The sequence below is a fragment of the Chiloscyllium plagiosum genome, unplaced genomic scaffold, assembly GCF_037043375.1.
Source record: "Chiloscyllium plagiosum isolate Xiang-an unplaced genomic scaffold, Cpla_swu_hap1 HiC_scaffold_6, whole genome shotgun sequence".
Taxonomy (NCBI): domain Eukaryota; kingdom Metazoa; phylum Chordata; class Chondrichthyes; order Orectolobiformes; family Hemiscylliidae; genus Chiloscyllium; species Chiloscyllium plagiosum.
The window spans coordinates 117,628,254-117,644,379 of record NW_028270144.1 but is presented as its reverse complement, the minus strand read 5'-3'; the positions used below and the strand labels follow the sequence as shown (position 1 = coordinate 117,644,379).

Genomic DNA, 16,126 nt, shown 5'->3' with positions numbered 1-16,126 from the left:
AGTTTTAGTTCTGTTACAGGGAAGGCAACTGAACCACGTGGTTTTTGTGATGTTAAAGTGCTCAGTGAATTTGAGATGAGTCAAAGAGCTTGTTATGGACCAGCCCAGACTCCCCCTGTAAGGAGATAGTTGAGACCCTGATTTTTATATTTATTTAAAAGCAAGTGGAAGGTGCTGTGTTCCAGATATGATTTTATTGGTCTACCTCCAGGCTTTAATCTGAATATACTTTATTTTTACCACAGAGTTAAAGTACAAAAAACAAGAATTGGCATGACTTTAGCTAAATTGACATACCTAACAAGATAACGTCGGCACGGTGGCACAGTGGTTAGCACTGCTGCCTCACAGCGCCTGAGACCCGGGTTCAATTCCCGCCTCAGGCGACTGACTGTGTGGAGTTTGCACGTTCTCCCCGTGTCTGCGTGGGTTTCCTCCGGGTGCTCCGGTTTCTCCCACAGTTCAAAAGATGTGCAGGGTCAGGTGAATTGGCCATGCTAAATTGCCCGTAGTGTTAGGTAAGGGGTAAATGTAGGGGTATGGATGGGTTTCGCTTCGGCGGGTCGGTGTGGACTTGTTGGGCCGAAGGGCCTGTTTCTACACTGTAATGTAATCTAATGTAATCTAATCTAATCATTAACTGTTGCAATATAGCAGCAACCCATGAACACACTTCTTGGCAAAAATGAAATTCAGCAAAATAGTTTTGCTTCTCACGTGCTGTCTCTGCCAGTCCAGAAGAAAGAAACAATCTGTCCCTTTTGATTTTTAAGAGGCAGCCTCTCTGTCTGAGACCTTGGCTGCAGAGAACTCAAGCCTTTAGTTCCAGCAGCCAGCTGTGATGTTGCTGTCATTTTACAAAACTTATTTTGTCCTGAGTATTTTTGAAGAGAGGTGGTAAAAGCAGAGGTGCCAAAGTGGCTACAAGAGAAAGCCTAAGCCAACAATCAGAGGAGGCTTATAAGGTTTTTTTAAAACAGTTGTACATTGGAAGTGCAGTGGTCAGTCCTCCCAGATCAAGCTTTCAAGTTTTTTTATCTGTAGGCTGTTTGTGTCCCAGAAGGGTTGCAAGCTCCAGTGATGATGTGGAGGAGCTGGTGTTGGACTGGGGTGGACAAAGTTAAAAATCACACAACACCAGACCAACAGGTTTATTTGGAAGGCGAAGCTTTCGGAATGCTGCTCCTTCATCAGGTAGCTAGTGTAGCAGGATCATAGGACACAGAATTTATCATAAAAGATCAAAGCGTCATACAATTGATGCGATGTATGGAGCAAATCTAGATAGCCATTAAGTCTTTAATCACTTAGAATGGGGATGCAAGTTTAGATTGATTAATATGTAAATCCCAGAACAGTCCCAAGATAACTTAAGGTTTTATAAAGAAAAGGTGACATCACAACTCAGACAATGCATTAAAGGTGTGAAGTAATGATTCCTAACTGTGACTTTCTTTGAAATCTCTCTTGATGTTGAAAGGCATGTAAGAATCTGTGTCTGGATTTACTTTTTTGCCAAGGGGTCTATTTATGGGATGTTACTGTATTGGAACAGTTAATTAGTAATCGGTACTGTATCTATTATTTGGTTAAGTTTTCCAATAGTTATTCTAAATTCCTCTTTCTTTTGTTTGTATTTTGACTAACGTGTTTAAATAAATTGTGTTTTGCTTAACGTTGAGTGGTTTGACCAGTTGCAAATGGGAACACCCACTTCACATCTACCTTTAAAATAAGAATAGTCAGGGTATTGGCTACCTTAAAATATTTTGAGGGTGTATGGTCTGGTTCATAACACGGCTAACAGAAACTTTTCACTAATGGACAGCAAAACGTAAAACCCTTCCTGGGTATGTGTGAGCCCTGACCCGGCCACTCTTGACTTTTTGCAGGGAGAAGTCAAAAGTTGTTTTCCAACTGCATGTCTGAAGGAGACATTTCAGCACCACTGTGCCAACATCTCTCTACAAGAGAAATAGCACAGAATACATTTGTTACAGGTGCCGTACCATCACAAGCTCCGTAGAACTGGGCTTTAAGGAAGTCCTTGGAGAAAGAGTACTAGCTCTATGCAGAATGAACTGTTGACCGATTGAAAAGGCAACCAGGATTCACTATTTACCTGTAGCTGGGGGGTTCGGATACTGCCTGAACTGCTGTGCTCTTCCAGCACCACTAATCCAGAACCTGTAGCTGGGGACCCAGTGAGAAGTCAGGTACAGTTGGAAATCTGTGCTGTTAGAACTCAGGCTAAGTTCTCAGAATTACTAGGGAATTAGTTGTTGCAGGGAAGGCTTAGCAAGAGTCATGGATGTTGTAGTAACTCCTAAGAAGCCAGGTGCCTCGAATAGATCTGTTTAGATAAGAATGGGAGTTAAAAAGCACGCACACAAATAGTGTCTGCTAGAGGCCGCTAAGCAAGAATAAAGCTCAGGGAAAACACAAAAGTTTTAGCTTCATGAAGCTAGCTGTCAGCAAAAAGCTGGGTTGTGCCTTTGAGTAAGCACTGAGCTGCAGTTTAAAGAGTCTCAGGCAGACAAGATGGTAATCAACTAGATTAGAAACAAGCTTTGAGGTAGTCTATGACAGGATGGCTTTTGAGGGAAGGTTTCAAGGCCAGATCAACAAAATGAAGAATTGTATTTATTTGTGAAGTTTGACAAGATTTGATGACCCACCATGTTACAGAAACATGGAATTGTTAGTGAAGAAGGAGTCTATTCAGCCAATTGTACCTGAACTGATTCTTCAAATTATCATGCCAATCTCTGGCTTTTTTCCTATATCCTTATAGATTCTTATCCAAATAATTATCCAATTCCCTCTTGAATGCCTCAGTTGGACTTGTTCTCCAAGGAGAACAGTGTTCAATCTGTCCTCATAGCTGAAATCTCTCATCTCTGGAACCATCTTATAAATTGCTGTTGCATATTCTCCACATCCTTTCTATAATGTGAACACAGACAGCTGTAGAAAAAAGTCCACCTGAGGTTCAACAAGTGTCTTATATAAATTCAACATCACCTTCTTGCCCTTGAACTATGTCCCTTTTAATAAAGCTATGGATGTTGTATATTTTACTTACTGCTCTCTCCACTTGCCCTGTGGCCTTTAATGATTTGTGCACAGATAATCCAGTCCCTCTGCTCCTGCATTCCTTTTGATTTGTACCCCTGTTTTATACCATCTTTCAATGTTCTTCCTACAAAATACATCACCCCATATATCTCTACATCAAACATCTGCCATATATCCACCCTGTCCACCTCACATTTATAATTCTTCCAAGTTTTGTGTGATCTGCAAATGATGAAATTGTCCCTGCACACCAAGATCCAGATGCATTAATAGACATCAGGAAAGTTAGGATCCCAATACTGGCCCCTGGGTAGCTCCACTGCAAATTGCCCTCCAACCTGAAAAATATCCATTGACCAATTCTTTCTGTTTCCTATCACTCAGCCAATTTTGTATCCACATTCCAATGACTCCTTTATTTCACCATCTGTAACTTTCCTCACAGGTCCATTGTGTGGGACTGCATCAAATGCCTTCTGAAAGTCCATGTATACCACATCAATAGTGTTAACCCCCTTGAGTTTCTCTGTTACTTTGTCAAAAAACTCTATCAAATTAGTTACACACAATTTCCCCTTTCATTAATATCATTAATATCTGAGGGGAAGAATCTGAAAAATCTGTGTGATCTGGCTTGATTGCTTATGCTAATTTGGTGTGCACTGCAAGGTGTTCAATCACAGTATACTAACATGTTTCCACATGCTAATTCTGGGAATTAGAAATAGGTTGTCTATGTTTTGTCAGTTATATTACTATTCCACCTTTTATAGTCAATATTGTTATTTCTTCAAAATTGTGGAATGCTATAGCTTTATTGTCTTTGCTTGGGTCCTAAATCTCATTCCTGAAGAAGGGCTTATGCCCGAAACGTCGATTCTCCTGTTCCCTGGATGCTGCCTGACCTGCTGCGCTTTTCCAGCAACACATTTCCAGCTCTGATCTCCAGCATCTGCAGACCTCACTTTCTCCTAAATCTCACCTTATGTCCACCAAAAGTAAAAGATGAGTGGTCCCTAACCAGATACCGGATAGTTTGGTTGTCTTTGTACAGGATAACTAAGATCAGCACACCTACTTTAGAGTCTGCCTCTCTCTGTCTCTTCCTCCAACTAATCCTGAATCTGAAATTGTTTTCAGTGAGCCCCAAACTGTCCCAAGTGACCGAAAGAAAATCTTGTAAAAAGCCTCTCCCCTATTACTGGGCAAAATTAAATGTTGCTACCTGCAGCTTTTGGAACTGAATGTTAGTTTTCACAGAGGACACTGCTCAATATGAAAAAGAAAAGGATATAAGTAGAGGATTTTCTCATGAACTATGTTGCTGTGTCTTTTTTTAAGATGAGACAAATTCTGGATCTCTCTTCTGAACAACAGTGAGGGTATGTCTACACCGTGCAGACTGTAACAGTCCAAGAAGGCATCTCTCCACCGACATCTCAAAGCAATTAGGAATGGGCAATGAATGCAGATCTTGCCAGTGATGCCAACATTCTACGTTGAATTTTTTAAAAAGTTGTGCAAATAAAGAAACACAATAAAGTTAATTGAACAGTTATGATTAGGTGACAGTTATGATTAGGTGTGCTGAGGTTTGAGAAATACCTATAAAGTATGCAGGTATAGATATGTTTTCATTACATGACACAGAAGTTTAATTTACTCAATAAGTCAGACCGACAGTTATTGCATATCCCTTGTTGCAATGTGAAGATGATGATGGGTTTCTGAAATGAATTTTTAATTTAAAATAATAACTCTTTTCTTGGAGATAATTTACTGAGGATTGAAGAGAGTGTGTTCCGCTGCATTGCAGTGTGATCATTATGCTTAACTGTGCCCTGAGCAATCCTGTGAATATTAGGACTGCAAGGCTCAAGTTTTCACATCTCTTGATTTCACTTTATCATTAGCTGAGGATATTGAAAGCAAGGGCAAATAAATGTTTTGTCAAAAGTGCAATTTCTCTAGCTCCTTTAGGAGTGCCTGATACTTTTGACAAGTAGACCCATCACTATGTCACTTAGCAGACTGCTAGCAGGGATCCATAAGCAGGTCAGTTTATTCAGAGCCAGTGTGCTTGTTCACTGAGATGGGTGATGAGGTGCATCAAGTTATATTGCCACTGCAAAATGGGAATGGTTATACTGCAGCAAACAATAGCTTCGGTAAATCTCCACACCATTTCACAGAAGATATCCCATACTCATACATTAAATCTATCTATTCACACTTATCCTGCCATTTGATGCTGCCTTTACCAATTTTAAATGGCAGTCACAGTATCTGACTGGTCTTTTGTCCAACTATGGCACAATGTACATCTCAGCTGATTGGACGACTGGTTTGCAATGTAAACTAATGCTAGCGTTGGTTTAATTCCCATTCTGGCTGAGGTTACCATGTAGGACTCTCCTTCTCAACCTGTTCCCTTGCCTGGGGTGTGGTGACCCCCAGGTTAAACCACCACCAGTAACCTCTCTCTTTCTAATGAGCAACTCTATTATCTAATAAGATTACGGCAAATTTACCTTTACCTTTCCACCTACACTGGACCTGTCTCCCATCCCTACAAGAAGGGCCTTTTGTTCTGTGATGCTAAAGTTCTTTAGGGAAGGAAACTGCTATCCTTGCGCTGGTCTGGCCTATATGTGACTCTAGACTCACAACAATGTGGTTGACTCTGGGCAGTTGGGATAGGCAGTAAATGCTGGCCTGGCCTGCTATGCCCACATCTGTGAATCAATAAAAATAAACCAGTGACTTCAAATTTCCTTTGCCCTCTAGCATTCACTTAATTTTCCCTTCTGTTTCACTTGCCCCTCCCCACTTCTTTCCAAAACTCATCACTTTTCCATCTCTTTCCTTAGTTCCAAAAATAGAGACATGCCTGAATTGAAGTGTTAACTCTGATTCTGTCTGCACAAATGCTGCCAGACCTGAGGAGTTACATAGAACATAGAACACAGAAAAATACAGCGCAGTACAGGCCCTTTGGCCCTCGATGTTGCGCCGATCCAAGCCCACCTAACCTACACTAGCCCACTATCCTCCATATGCCTATCCAATGCCTGTTTAAATGCCCATAAAGAGGGAGAGTCCACCACTGCTACTGGCAGGGCATTCCATGATCTCACGACTCGCTGAGTAAAGAATCTACCCCTAACATCTGTCCTATACCTACCACCCCTTAATTTAAAGCTATGCCCCCTTGTAATAGCTGACTCCATACGTGGAAAAAGGTTCTCATGGTCAACCCTATCTAAACCCCTAATCATCTTGTACACTTCTATCAAGTCACCCCTAAACCTTGTTTTTTCCAATGAAAACAACCCCAAGTGCCTCAGCCTTTCCTCATACGATCTTCCTACCATACCAGGCAACATCCTGGTAAACCTCCTCTGCACCCGTTCCAGTGCCTCCACATCCTTCCTATAGTATGGCAACCAAAACTGCACACAATACTCCAGATGCGGCCCAATAACCTTTTTAAATGGTGGAGAAGGTTAAGAGTCCTGTTTCTGACTCTTCTGTTTGTAAGAACATTTAGAAATGAAACAAATGAGCACTTGTAAAGGTCAAGTTAAGACATTTGCAAAGGAATTGCCCACAAATCAGAAGGTCTTGTCGCCTTCTACAGTAAACTAAGGTACTCAACAGCTCCTTCTCGTATATTGAAGAGATGGTTATCACGGCTGTTCGGATTTTGTTCATGTGTGTATTGTCATTATGTTTGTATGTGTATAGATAGCTAAGCAGCCACTGAATGAAGGAATGACATCCATTGATAAGCTTTTTCTCCCTTGCCTGTGAACAATTGCTAGTGGCTGGCACACATCCTTTGCTTTTGAGGGCAGCATAGTAACAATTTTGCATTTCTTTCTTGTTTCAGCTGGAAATCATGAAAATCAGGGAAAACTATCCGTAAGCAGAATTGTCAAGGAAACTGGGAATGACAAAGGTACCATTCATTCCTTTGCAGGAAATATTTGGATTGTTTGTAGCATCTTAACTCCTTTAGTAGATTTTTAATTAAAGACAGCAAGGGACAGAAATAAATGCTGTTGTCTTAAAGAGATTTGGTGCAAAAATGGTTGCAGTTAATGAGAGTAAGAAGCTCAGCTTATCATGAAGCAATCTGTGACTAATGTTAATAAAAAGATCAATCACAATGTTTTTTGTTCTTAAATTGTCTGTCTTATGACCAAGCGATATTTTGGCTCTTTTTAACCATCTCTTGATTAGTTGGCTGCAAGAATTATTTTTATCTCTTTTATTTTGACACACAATTTAAATATTTCGATTAAAAGCTGGCCATAAGCAAAATAAAAGAGACAATTACAAGGTTTAATTGAATGAAAGATAGAAAAATTTTATTACCAACAAGTCCCAAGAAAAGTAATAAAGCCTTGATTTGGAGATACTGGTGTTGGACTGGGGTATACAAAGTTAAAAATCACACACAACACCAGGTTATAGTCCAACAGGTGTAATTGGAAGCACACTAGCTTTCGGAGCGCCTGACATTAAACACTTGCAAAGATACAGGTAATAAGTTTAATTACAGTAGGATTATTGTAATAAAAGGAAATATATTGGAAATACAGAATGTACCCACCAGCACCCAGATTACCTCAATAAATTAAGTTACATTCTTACCTGATTTAAGAGGGTTAACATTGGCTGATGTTTCACCTGACTGAAGCAAAGATTGACATTTTTGACAGAGCATTTGAGAGATTAGCCGGTTCAAAAAGGAAGAGTGGCCTACTCCTACAGTGAGGACTATAATAAATCCTTAGCTTTCCACAATTTAAAACAATCTAGTCATTTTCTTAATATTTCTTGACTTTGATTGGTACATTAATATAAGCATCATTATCGTTTTCTTGAAATTTTACAGAATGCAGTGGAGAATTGAGGGGACCAATGGGAAAATAATTACTTTGCTTTAGTTTTGCTGAAAAGGACGCATTTTTGTCATAGCTTTTCATCTTCTACTCATCAGAACATTTCTCAACAATACAAATTCAAGCAGAAAACAAACATTTATTATGCCCAAGTGTACTCATATTCATGACTTATCAAATTTTGCTTTCCTGTTGAAAGTATATTCTTGTGAAATGCCTAAATGAGTGCAAGATGAAAGCCTTCAATAAATGTGACCATTTTCAGCAATGCTAGAGTCTACATGGAAGAGATAGTGAGAGGTTGACTTAAGTTCTGTCCTACCAGATGACTAATTCTTCTCCTTTTAGCATATTTAGGCTATGTACTCATCTGCTGGTGTCAGCTCAGTCAGACCACATTTAGCAAGGCTGATCGCTAATTCACGACACTTGTCTCCTTGATTTTCCCCATGCTTGAAGTGATGTGGTGCCTCTCAAGCAATGTAACTAATTCTCTCTCTCTCTCTCTCTAATGGAAAGAAATTTCTGTGGCCTTTTGTGAACTACAGAAAATCACTTCTATAAACGGTTACAAATATGGAAATACTGCAGAGTTTTCAGAAACACTACATAGGTTGGTAGTAGAACTGTGAGGTTCATTTGGATGAGGGAGCAAAATGTAACATCTCAAAATTTGCAGAAGATACCAAATTGGGTGGGAGGGTGAACTGTGATCCTTCAGCATGATCTGGACAGGCTGGAGAAGAGGGCAGATCAATGGCAGATGCAGTACAATTTGAATAAATATGAGGTTATTCACTTTAGAAGCAAAACCAAGAAGGCAGTTTACTACCTAAATGGCAATAATTTGGGAGAAGGGACTGTGCAGTGGGACTTGGGTGTCCTTGTGCACCAGTTGCTGAATGCAAGAATACAGGTGCAGCAGGCGGTAAAGAAAGCAAATAGTACGTTGGACTTCTCAATGTGAGTGGTGTAAAGTACAGGAGCAGGGATGTGTTGTTGGAGTTATACAGAGCCTTGGTGAGGCCACACCTAGAATACTGTGTGCAGTTTTGGTCTCCTTTTCTGAGACAGGAAGCTCTTGCTCTCGAGGGAGGACAGCGAAGTTTTCCCAGGCTGATTCCAGGGATGACGGGACTGATATATGAGGAGAGATTGATTAGGTTAGGATTGTTTTCACTGGAGTTCAGATGAATGTGGGGGGAATCTCATAGAGTCTTATAAAATTCTAACAAGACTAGACAGGGTAGATGTGGAGAGGATGTTCCCGATGGTGGGTGTGTCCAGGACCAGGGGTCAGTCTGAGGGTTCAGGGTGGGCTGTTTAGGACAGAGATGAGGAGATATTTCTTCAGCCAAAGAGCGATGAGCCTGTGGAATTCATTACCACAGGAAGTAGTTAATGCCAAAACATTGAATGTATTCAAGAGGTGGTCAGATATAGCACTTGGGACAAATGGGATCAAAGATTATGGGGAGAAAGCAGGATTAGACTATTGAGTTGGACGATGAGCCAAGATTGCGATGAATGGCAGAGAAGTCTCGAAGGGCCAAATAGCCTCCTGCTGCTGCTATATTTCTATGTTTCTATATTACATCTAATAGGAAAGGAGCAATAGGCTGGATCTTTTACCCCTACAGTTGGCAGTGATGTGTATTACAGCTGCCACAGCCTGTGCTAACATGATACCTCATACTGTGCCAACATGGCACCTCATGGTACTGTTAAAGATTAACCGGTCAGAATGAATTTGCCTCAGTTTTCCAAAACTCCTCTGAATTTTCAAACAATTTCTGTTGATGCTTTTGAATTTTCTTGAGGTGGTAATGATTCAATTGACTGTTAAGTTTTCCAGCTTAGTGTGATTACTGATCAGTAATGTCTTTACAGAAAAGAAGTCTGCCAGCCTTACCTGGCTGGCTAACAAGTGATTTTAGGTCCACAGGATATTTAAAATTAGGGAAATTAGGGATGGGTAAAAGAAAAATGCTGTTCTAGCCAGTGATGCCCACATCCAATAAGCAAACAGAGGAAAGGAATTGGGCAGAATAAAAATAAAAATGATCAAAATTCTTTGCAACTCTTTGACCATATTAAAGATGTTCTGTTGTGGCTGCTTTCTGTTCAAAGTTAATCGATTCTAACATTTAATTGTGGCGTACATTTTATCGCCCATTCACTTATTAAACCATCAGGGTGAATTGTCTGTGGTGACAAAGTCAATCAAATTGTTTGTTTCCTGATTGGGGATCTGAAATGTTTATTTGTATATAGGGAAAACATTTCGCAATTCCTTCTTTTTTGAAAGAAAAACACACACTTTGCTTGTAAAGGAATTGGATTTACTTTACCGATAATTTCAACTTGGTTTATCATGTTGGTCGTGTATCATGGACAAAGGGAAATAGGGTAAATTTAAATTATGATTGTTTTTCCTGTCTTAAGCATGGGACAGTGAGGTATTGATTGTTTTACCCTTGCTTCTTTTGATTCGCATCCTTCATTGAGGTAGACTAACACCAGTTCCCTAAACACCAGTTTTTGGATTCCAATTCTTGAAACAAATGCACAGCAAAATCCTTTAAGATGGAATGAAAGATAGACTTTATTAACAAAACATTCACAACACTAAGGAATTGCTTTACTACTCTATCACACACAGATGGACTTGGGAAATTAAGGAAGACAGAAGAGGAGATAGGTGACAAGTTACACGTTTTTGTAAAATTGGAGGTAGTAAAAAGTTGTTCATGTGAGCTAGAACTTCCCAGAGGACAGAGTCCAGGTAAAATGTAGCCTTTTTTCCAACCAGCAACTTAGAGATAGAGATTAAGAGTCCAGCCCTCCTTCTGGAGTGTCAAACTGAAACCAACATTGAATCTTGGAGTTGGATACAAGCTTAGATTTCAGTCAGGCAATCATACTGATGGCATTTCTCATTAGGATAATTAGAAGGTCATTGAACTAACAGCGTAACTTTATTTGATCCATTTGAGTCTCCATTGTGAGATGACGAGGTATGTGCAAAAGCATTAATGCCCATTTTAACATAATGAGTTTTGATGTTTTCCTTTGTCCAGAGGTGGTGAAAGAAGATATACAACTGCAACATTTAAAAGGCATCTAGATGGGTGTATGATTAGGAAGGGTTTAGAGGGATATGGGCCAGGTGCTGGCAAATGGGATTAGATTAGGTTGGGATATCTGATTGGCATGAACAAGTTGGATCGAAGGGTGTGTTTCCATGCTGTACATCTCTATGATGCTATGACTCAAACATCAATAAGGAGGAATAAAATAGAACATGAGAAAAGCTAGCTAGAAATATCAAACCAGATAGTAAGAGTTCATTAAAGCAAAAGCATTCATAAAGTGAATGCTCCTAAGGGTTTGGGAATTAATAATGGAAAGTAAAGAATTGGCAGATGAATTGAACAGGTTTTGTTTGTATCCGAAAGAAGGGTCACTGGTCCCGAAACGTTAACTCTGATTTCTCTTGACAGATGGTGCCAGGCCTGCTGAAATTTTCTTGCAATTTCTGTTTTTCTTTTAGGTTTTTTGCATTGCTCTTCACTGTACAGAGTACAAATAACATCCCAGAAATAGCTGTAAATCAGCTGGTCCTGATGGACTTCGTTGTTGTGTGACAAAGGAGGAAAAACAACTCATGAACAACTTGTGCCAAAATTAAGGGAAAAAAAACATACAATTGTGCAAAGACAGATGGCGGGTCAGAATATTGGATAGAATATATAAACTAACAAAGGAAGATGAATAAATTAATAAGGAGGTGAAAATTACAAGAGAAAACAAGTCTGAAATAGAAAAACATATCAAGTGTTCCTATAATTGTTTATAAAAGTACCAAGTTGTAGAAAGTGAATAGTATCATAAAGAAAGCAAGACTGGAGAAAATATAAAGGTAAATGAAGAGATGATTGATGAATTGAACAGGCAGTTTGCATCAGTCATCATGACAGAGTATACAAGTAAGATCCCACCAGCAGCTCTTCGTCAGGAAATCAAAGGGAGGGAGGAAGAAACTCAGAAAAACCACAATGACTAGAGAAGTGACACTGAGTAAATTGTTGCAGCTACAGGCTGGCAATTGGGTAGTGAATAATTTTGTGCGAGTGTCCTAAAAGAAATGGCAATGAGATAGTTTATGCAATTGGTCCTAATGTGGATCCCACTGGAACTCCACTAGTCACCAGTTTCCATCCTGAAAAAGACCTCTATATCCTTAATCTTTGTCTTCTGCCAGTCATCCAATGCCTTCTGTGTGGTTATTGTTTTTGGAACTTGTGTACAACTCTCATAAGTGACTTATTACATTTAATTTTTCTCATTTCTACCCAACCACTGCCACGTTGTGGTTTACTGAAATTAGATCATCCTTCCCTGTTCTGTTCAACCATCATGAATTAATAGAGCCACACCTTCACTTTATTTAAAAGCTTCCCGTCCTTTCTAAATATCTTGTACTGAGCAACATTCATGTTCCAATCTATTTCACATGCAGCCAAGTCTCTGCAATCACTAGCAAATCATATTTGCCTATTTCTATTTGTGCTATCAGGTCAATCAGTATTTTTTTCCAAATGATACATGCATTCAGACAGAAGACTTTTAAGCTACCTTGTCATCAAGCAGGCAGATTTGTCTATAAATCCCATTATGTGGATTCTTATCTTCTTCACAAATGATTTTTGTGATACATTGTTACACCATCAGAATTGCATATCAAAAAGATATTTGTATTGAAGATTATATCTTGTCTGATTATCCTCAATAAGTAGCGTGACATGTCAACTCTCAAAATTTCTCAGTGAATTTAAGCCTCTCACATCATCTGGCAAAGGGAATCTGAAGATATGCTATTTTTCATAGGCTGTTATCTCCTTGGGGAATATTTTAAAATTTTGCAATTGTTAAACCCTTGATTTACCTGCCAGACAGCAGAACAATCTCTGCAATAGATATAGGGTTGGAATTTTAATGAATTCAGTTATTTGTTGCTAGATACTATTCCACATTTTCTAGCATTTTTCTTCCGCTTGTTGCTTAGGGACTCAGGTCTGGACCTGCGTTCTCGACATTGTTTGCGATCTGCAGCTTGTTTGTAGAAAACAGCTTCACAGCCCCTGATGTTGCCACTGGCTTTTCTTTCTCAAATTGCACACAATCCTTGGCCATACCATTCAAAATTCCTTTCATCACTCTTACAATACTCAGTATCTAGCTATCGTTAAATAATTATATTTCCTGAATATTCTCCTACACTCAACTTTTGCAACAAATAAGCTGGAATAAATGTGTTCCATTCACACTTGGTAAAATCATGTAAAAGTGGTTTTGTTATAAATTGATTTAAGATCAATTTATATGAAGTTCAGTTAATTTGATTCTGCTTCAATAATGTAAAATGATAACTGAATATGATCTTCCTTCCAAAATATTAATCTAAAGATGAGGAAAATGATCATTTTGATGTCAAGTAGTTTAAATGCTAAAGCATCATGTCATTGTTTCTATCTGCTTATATGACAGGGTGCCATTGATGCTATTTTATATAAGTGACCCACAGTCTGGAAATCCAGTGCAGTGGAAACTTAGTTCATCCCTTAGCTCGCTTTGTAGTTCTCATGAAAGGGATGTGACATCTGGACATGGGCTCCTGCACTTTCATTACTATGTTCCAGCAATAGAATCAAACATCCAGGAAAATCTGAATCTATAAATCAAATGACAGGATAGGGAGATTAGAGGAATATAATAATAGAATCACAGAATTATCACATTTCAGCACATTGTCTATACATCAGGTCTCTGAGTAAACACTTTATTTAGTGCCATTTACCAGTTTTCCCCTCTAACTCTGCACATTGTTCCTTTTCAAATTTCAGTCTGACTCACTTTTGCCTGCATTCAGCTTGTCCTGCCACACTCAAGCAGTGCATTCCAGACCCTAACTACTTGCTACCTCAAAAAGATTTTTCTTAGATAGCTTTTTGCAAGTTTTGCCAATTACCTGTTAAGAGCACTAAACAGTACAGCACAGGAGTGGGCCCTTCAGCCCATGATATTACTGTGACAGTTTTAATAACGTCAATCTTGTGAGCCAAATGGCAGAGTTAATTCTCCACCAACCCAAAATACAGACCTGACAATTGTAAAAGCATGTAATTAGGAATAGAAGCAAGCAGAAAATCAAATGGGGAAAGTGGTTTATGGTCATCAAGAAATTGAGCATCATACTCTTGTCCTTTTATAACCATTGGTTGAAAGAAAGAGGCTTGACAGCACCATGGACAAAGCAATCCACTTGACTGGTATCCTGTGCACCACCTTAAGCATTCATTCCCTTCACCATTGACAAAGTGCACTGCACCACCCATTAGTCCTCTTTCAGTAGCAACTTCCAAATTTGCCACTTACAAGGGCAAGGGCAGCAGATACATGGATGCACCACCATGTGCAAGTTTCCTTCTAAGTTCCACACCATTCTGATATGCAATTCTATCACTGTTCCTTCACTGTTGCTGAGTTAAAATGCTGGATCTCCTTCCTAACAGCACCATGAACTGCAGTGAGGTAAATGCACCCACAAGAAGCTGTTGAAGGAATTTAGAGTTGAGCAGTAAATTGTGGCCTAAGCGATATCCACATTCTGTGGACAAGTAAAATGAAGGGTAACGGGATCAAGTGTAGCTTATATGGCCTGTGAGAGATTAAGTTAGTCACTAATGAGTTTCATAAGCCAATTGTCTGTATCATTTTATGGTTGATAAAAATGGAAACTTGTGATTTTTATAGCATATCTCTTACTCTCTTAAGTGTTAGTCTTCTGATTTGTGAGATGATGGTGTTGGAATTCTGCGTGTGCCCACTCTAATTGTGTGCCATCATTCTGTTTCCTTCTCAACTCAAAAGTGTCTTTGCTTGCTTTCAACTTGGAGGTCCCTTGAAGGAGACATTGTATTTGTGTTAAAGCCAGAGATGATGTGTTTTGATTGCCTTTTATTGTCTCTGTCCCAGCGACACAATAGATTTTGCGTTTTTATTGGTCTGTCTCTTGTGAGTGCGATTCACTGAAGGCTGTAAATGTGACAATAGCATCAGACAGGTTACGCACTTCTGAACAAAATGTAATAAAGTGCGTCATCCATTTCCTTAACGGATCATTCACCTTTAAGGATGTTGGAAAGGACCACTGCTCTACATAAATCAAACATGGGAAATGAAAGGCTATAAATCACCCATGTTATTCTCTTCATTGTAAGGAGAATAAAACCAACCGTGAGGAAGAATGTTATTAAAATTGTATTGAAGAGGTCAGAAATATATTTTCATTACATTTCTAATCTATTGCATGGTGAGAAAATCTATCCTTGCTCAGTGTGGGATAACTATGGATTTTGTAATATTCCACCAAACATTCATGAATTACAAGTCTTTTCTGAGATTCCTTAATGCCTCTGTCTGATTAGAGGGTTATGTTGTAAATTAAACTGCCTTTAATCATAAGGATAACACTGTGCATTAAACTGCGTTGATTGGTGGTGGAGAACAGGCCTGAATGCATGTTCAGGTTGATGTGTGACATTGAGCTGATCGGTACTGAACGAGAATGCCAGCTAAAATAGCAAAGAATAGAAATATCAGAGAGCAGAACTAGATCTTCTTCAGACAAGGGTAGTCAGCATTGGTAGACTGGCAGCAGGGCATTGACTTGACTCCTTTGCTGTAGAGATATTTGTTTAAGTAATACAACATATTAGACAGTAATTCCCACACAGAAACAGACTATTCAGTGTGTCAGGTCCGTGCAGGTGGTTGTGTTTTGCACTAGCCTTCTCTCATTCTTCTAATCGCTTCTGTTCCATTTTCCAACGTGTCTTTATTTAAATGCCATTCAATTCAATTACTATTGTGGTCACGTCTCTATTTTCTAACCATGCTCTGAGTGAAGATTGGTAGAGAATGTTCTCCAGAAGTACCTCTGGGATTTCTTCATGACTATTTTACATTTTTGGCCCCGAGTTCTGACCTCTGAACATTGACGTTATGAAGCCAGTCTGTGTCCACTTATGAATAACAGGTCAAAGGAGCAACAAGATCCTGGTTGTGAAGGTCAA

General features: G+C 39.2%; 1 protein-coding gene across 4 annotated transcripts in view; it reads left to right on the top strand.

Annotated features, from left to right (window-relative positions):
* dhrsx (dehydrogenase/reductase (SDR family) X-linked) overlaps window positions 1–16,126 on the top strand; it is a 293,611-nt gene that overhangs the window by 114,534 nt on the left and 162,951 nt on the right. For all 4 annotated transcript variants that reach the window (XM_043692383.2, XM_043692379.2, XM_043692380.2 and 1 more), the window contains one exon: window positions 6,971–7,039. In XM_043692383.2, coding sequence (XP_043548318.1) covers window positions 6,971–7,039 — 69 coding nt within the window. The remainder of the gene's footprint in view (window positions 1–6,970; window positions 7,040–16,126) is intronic.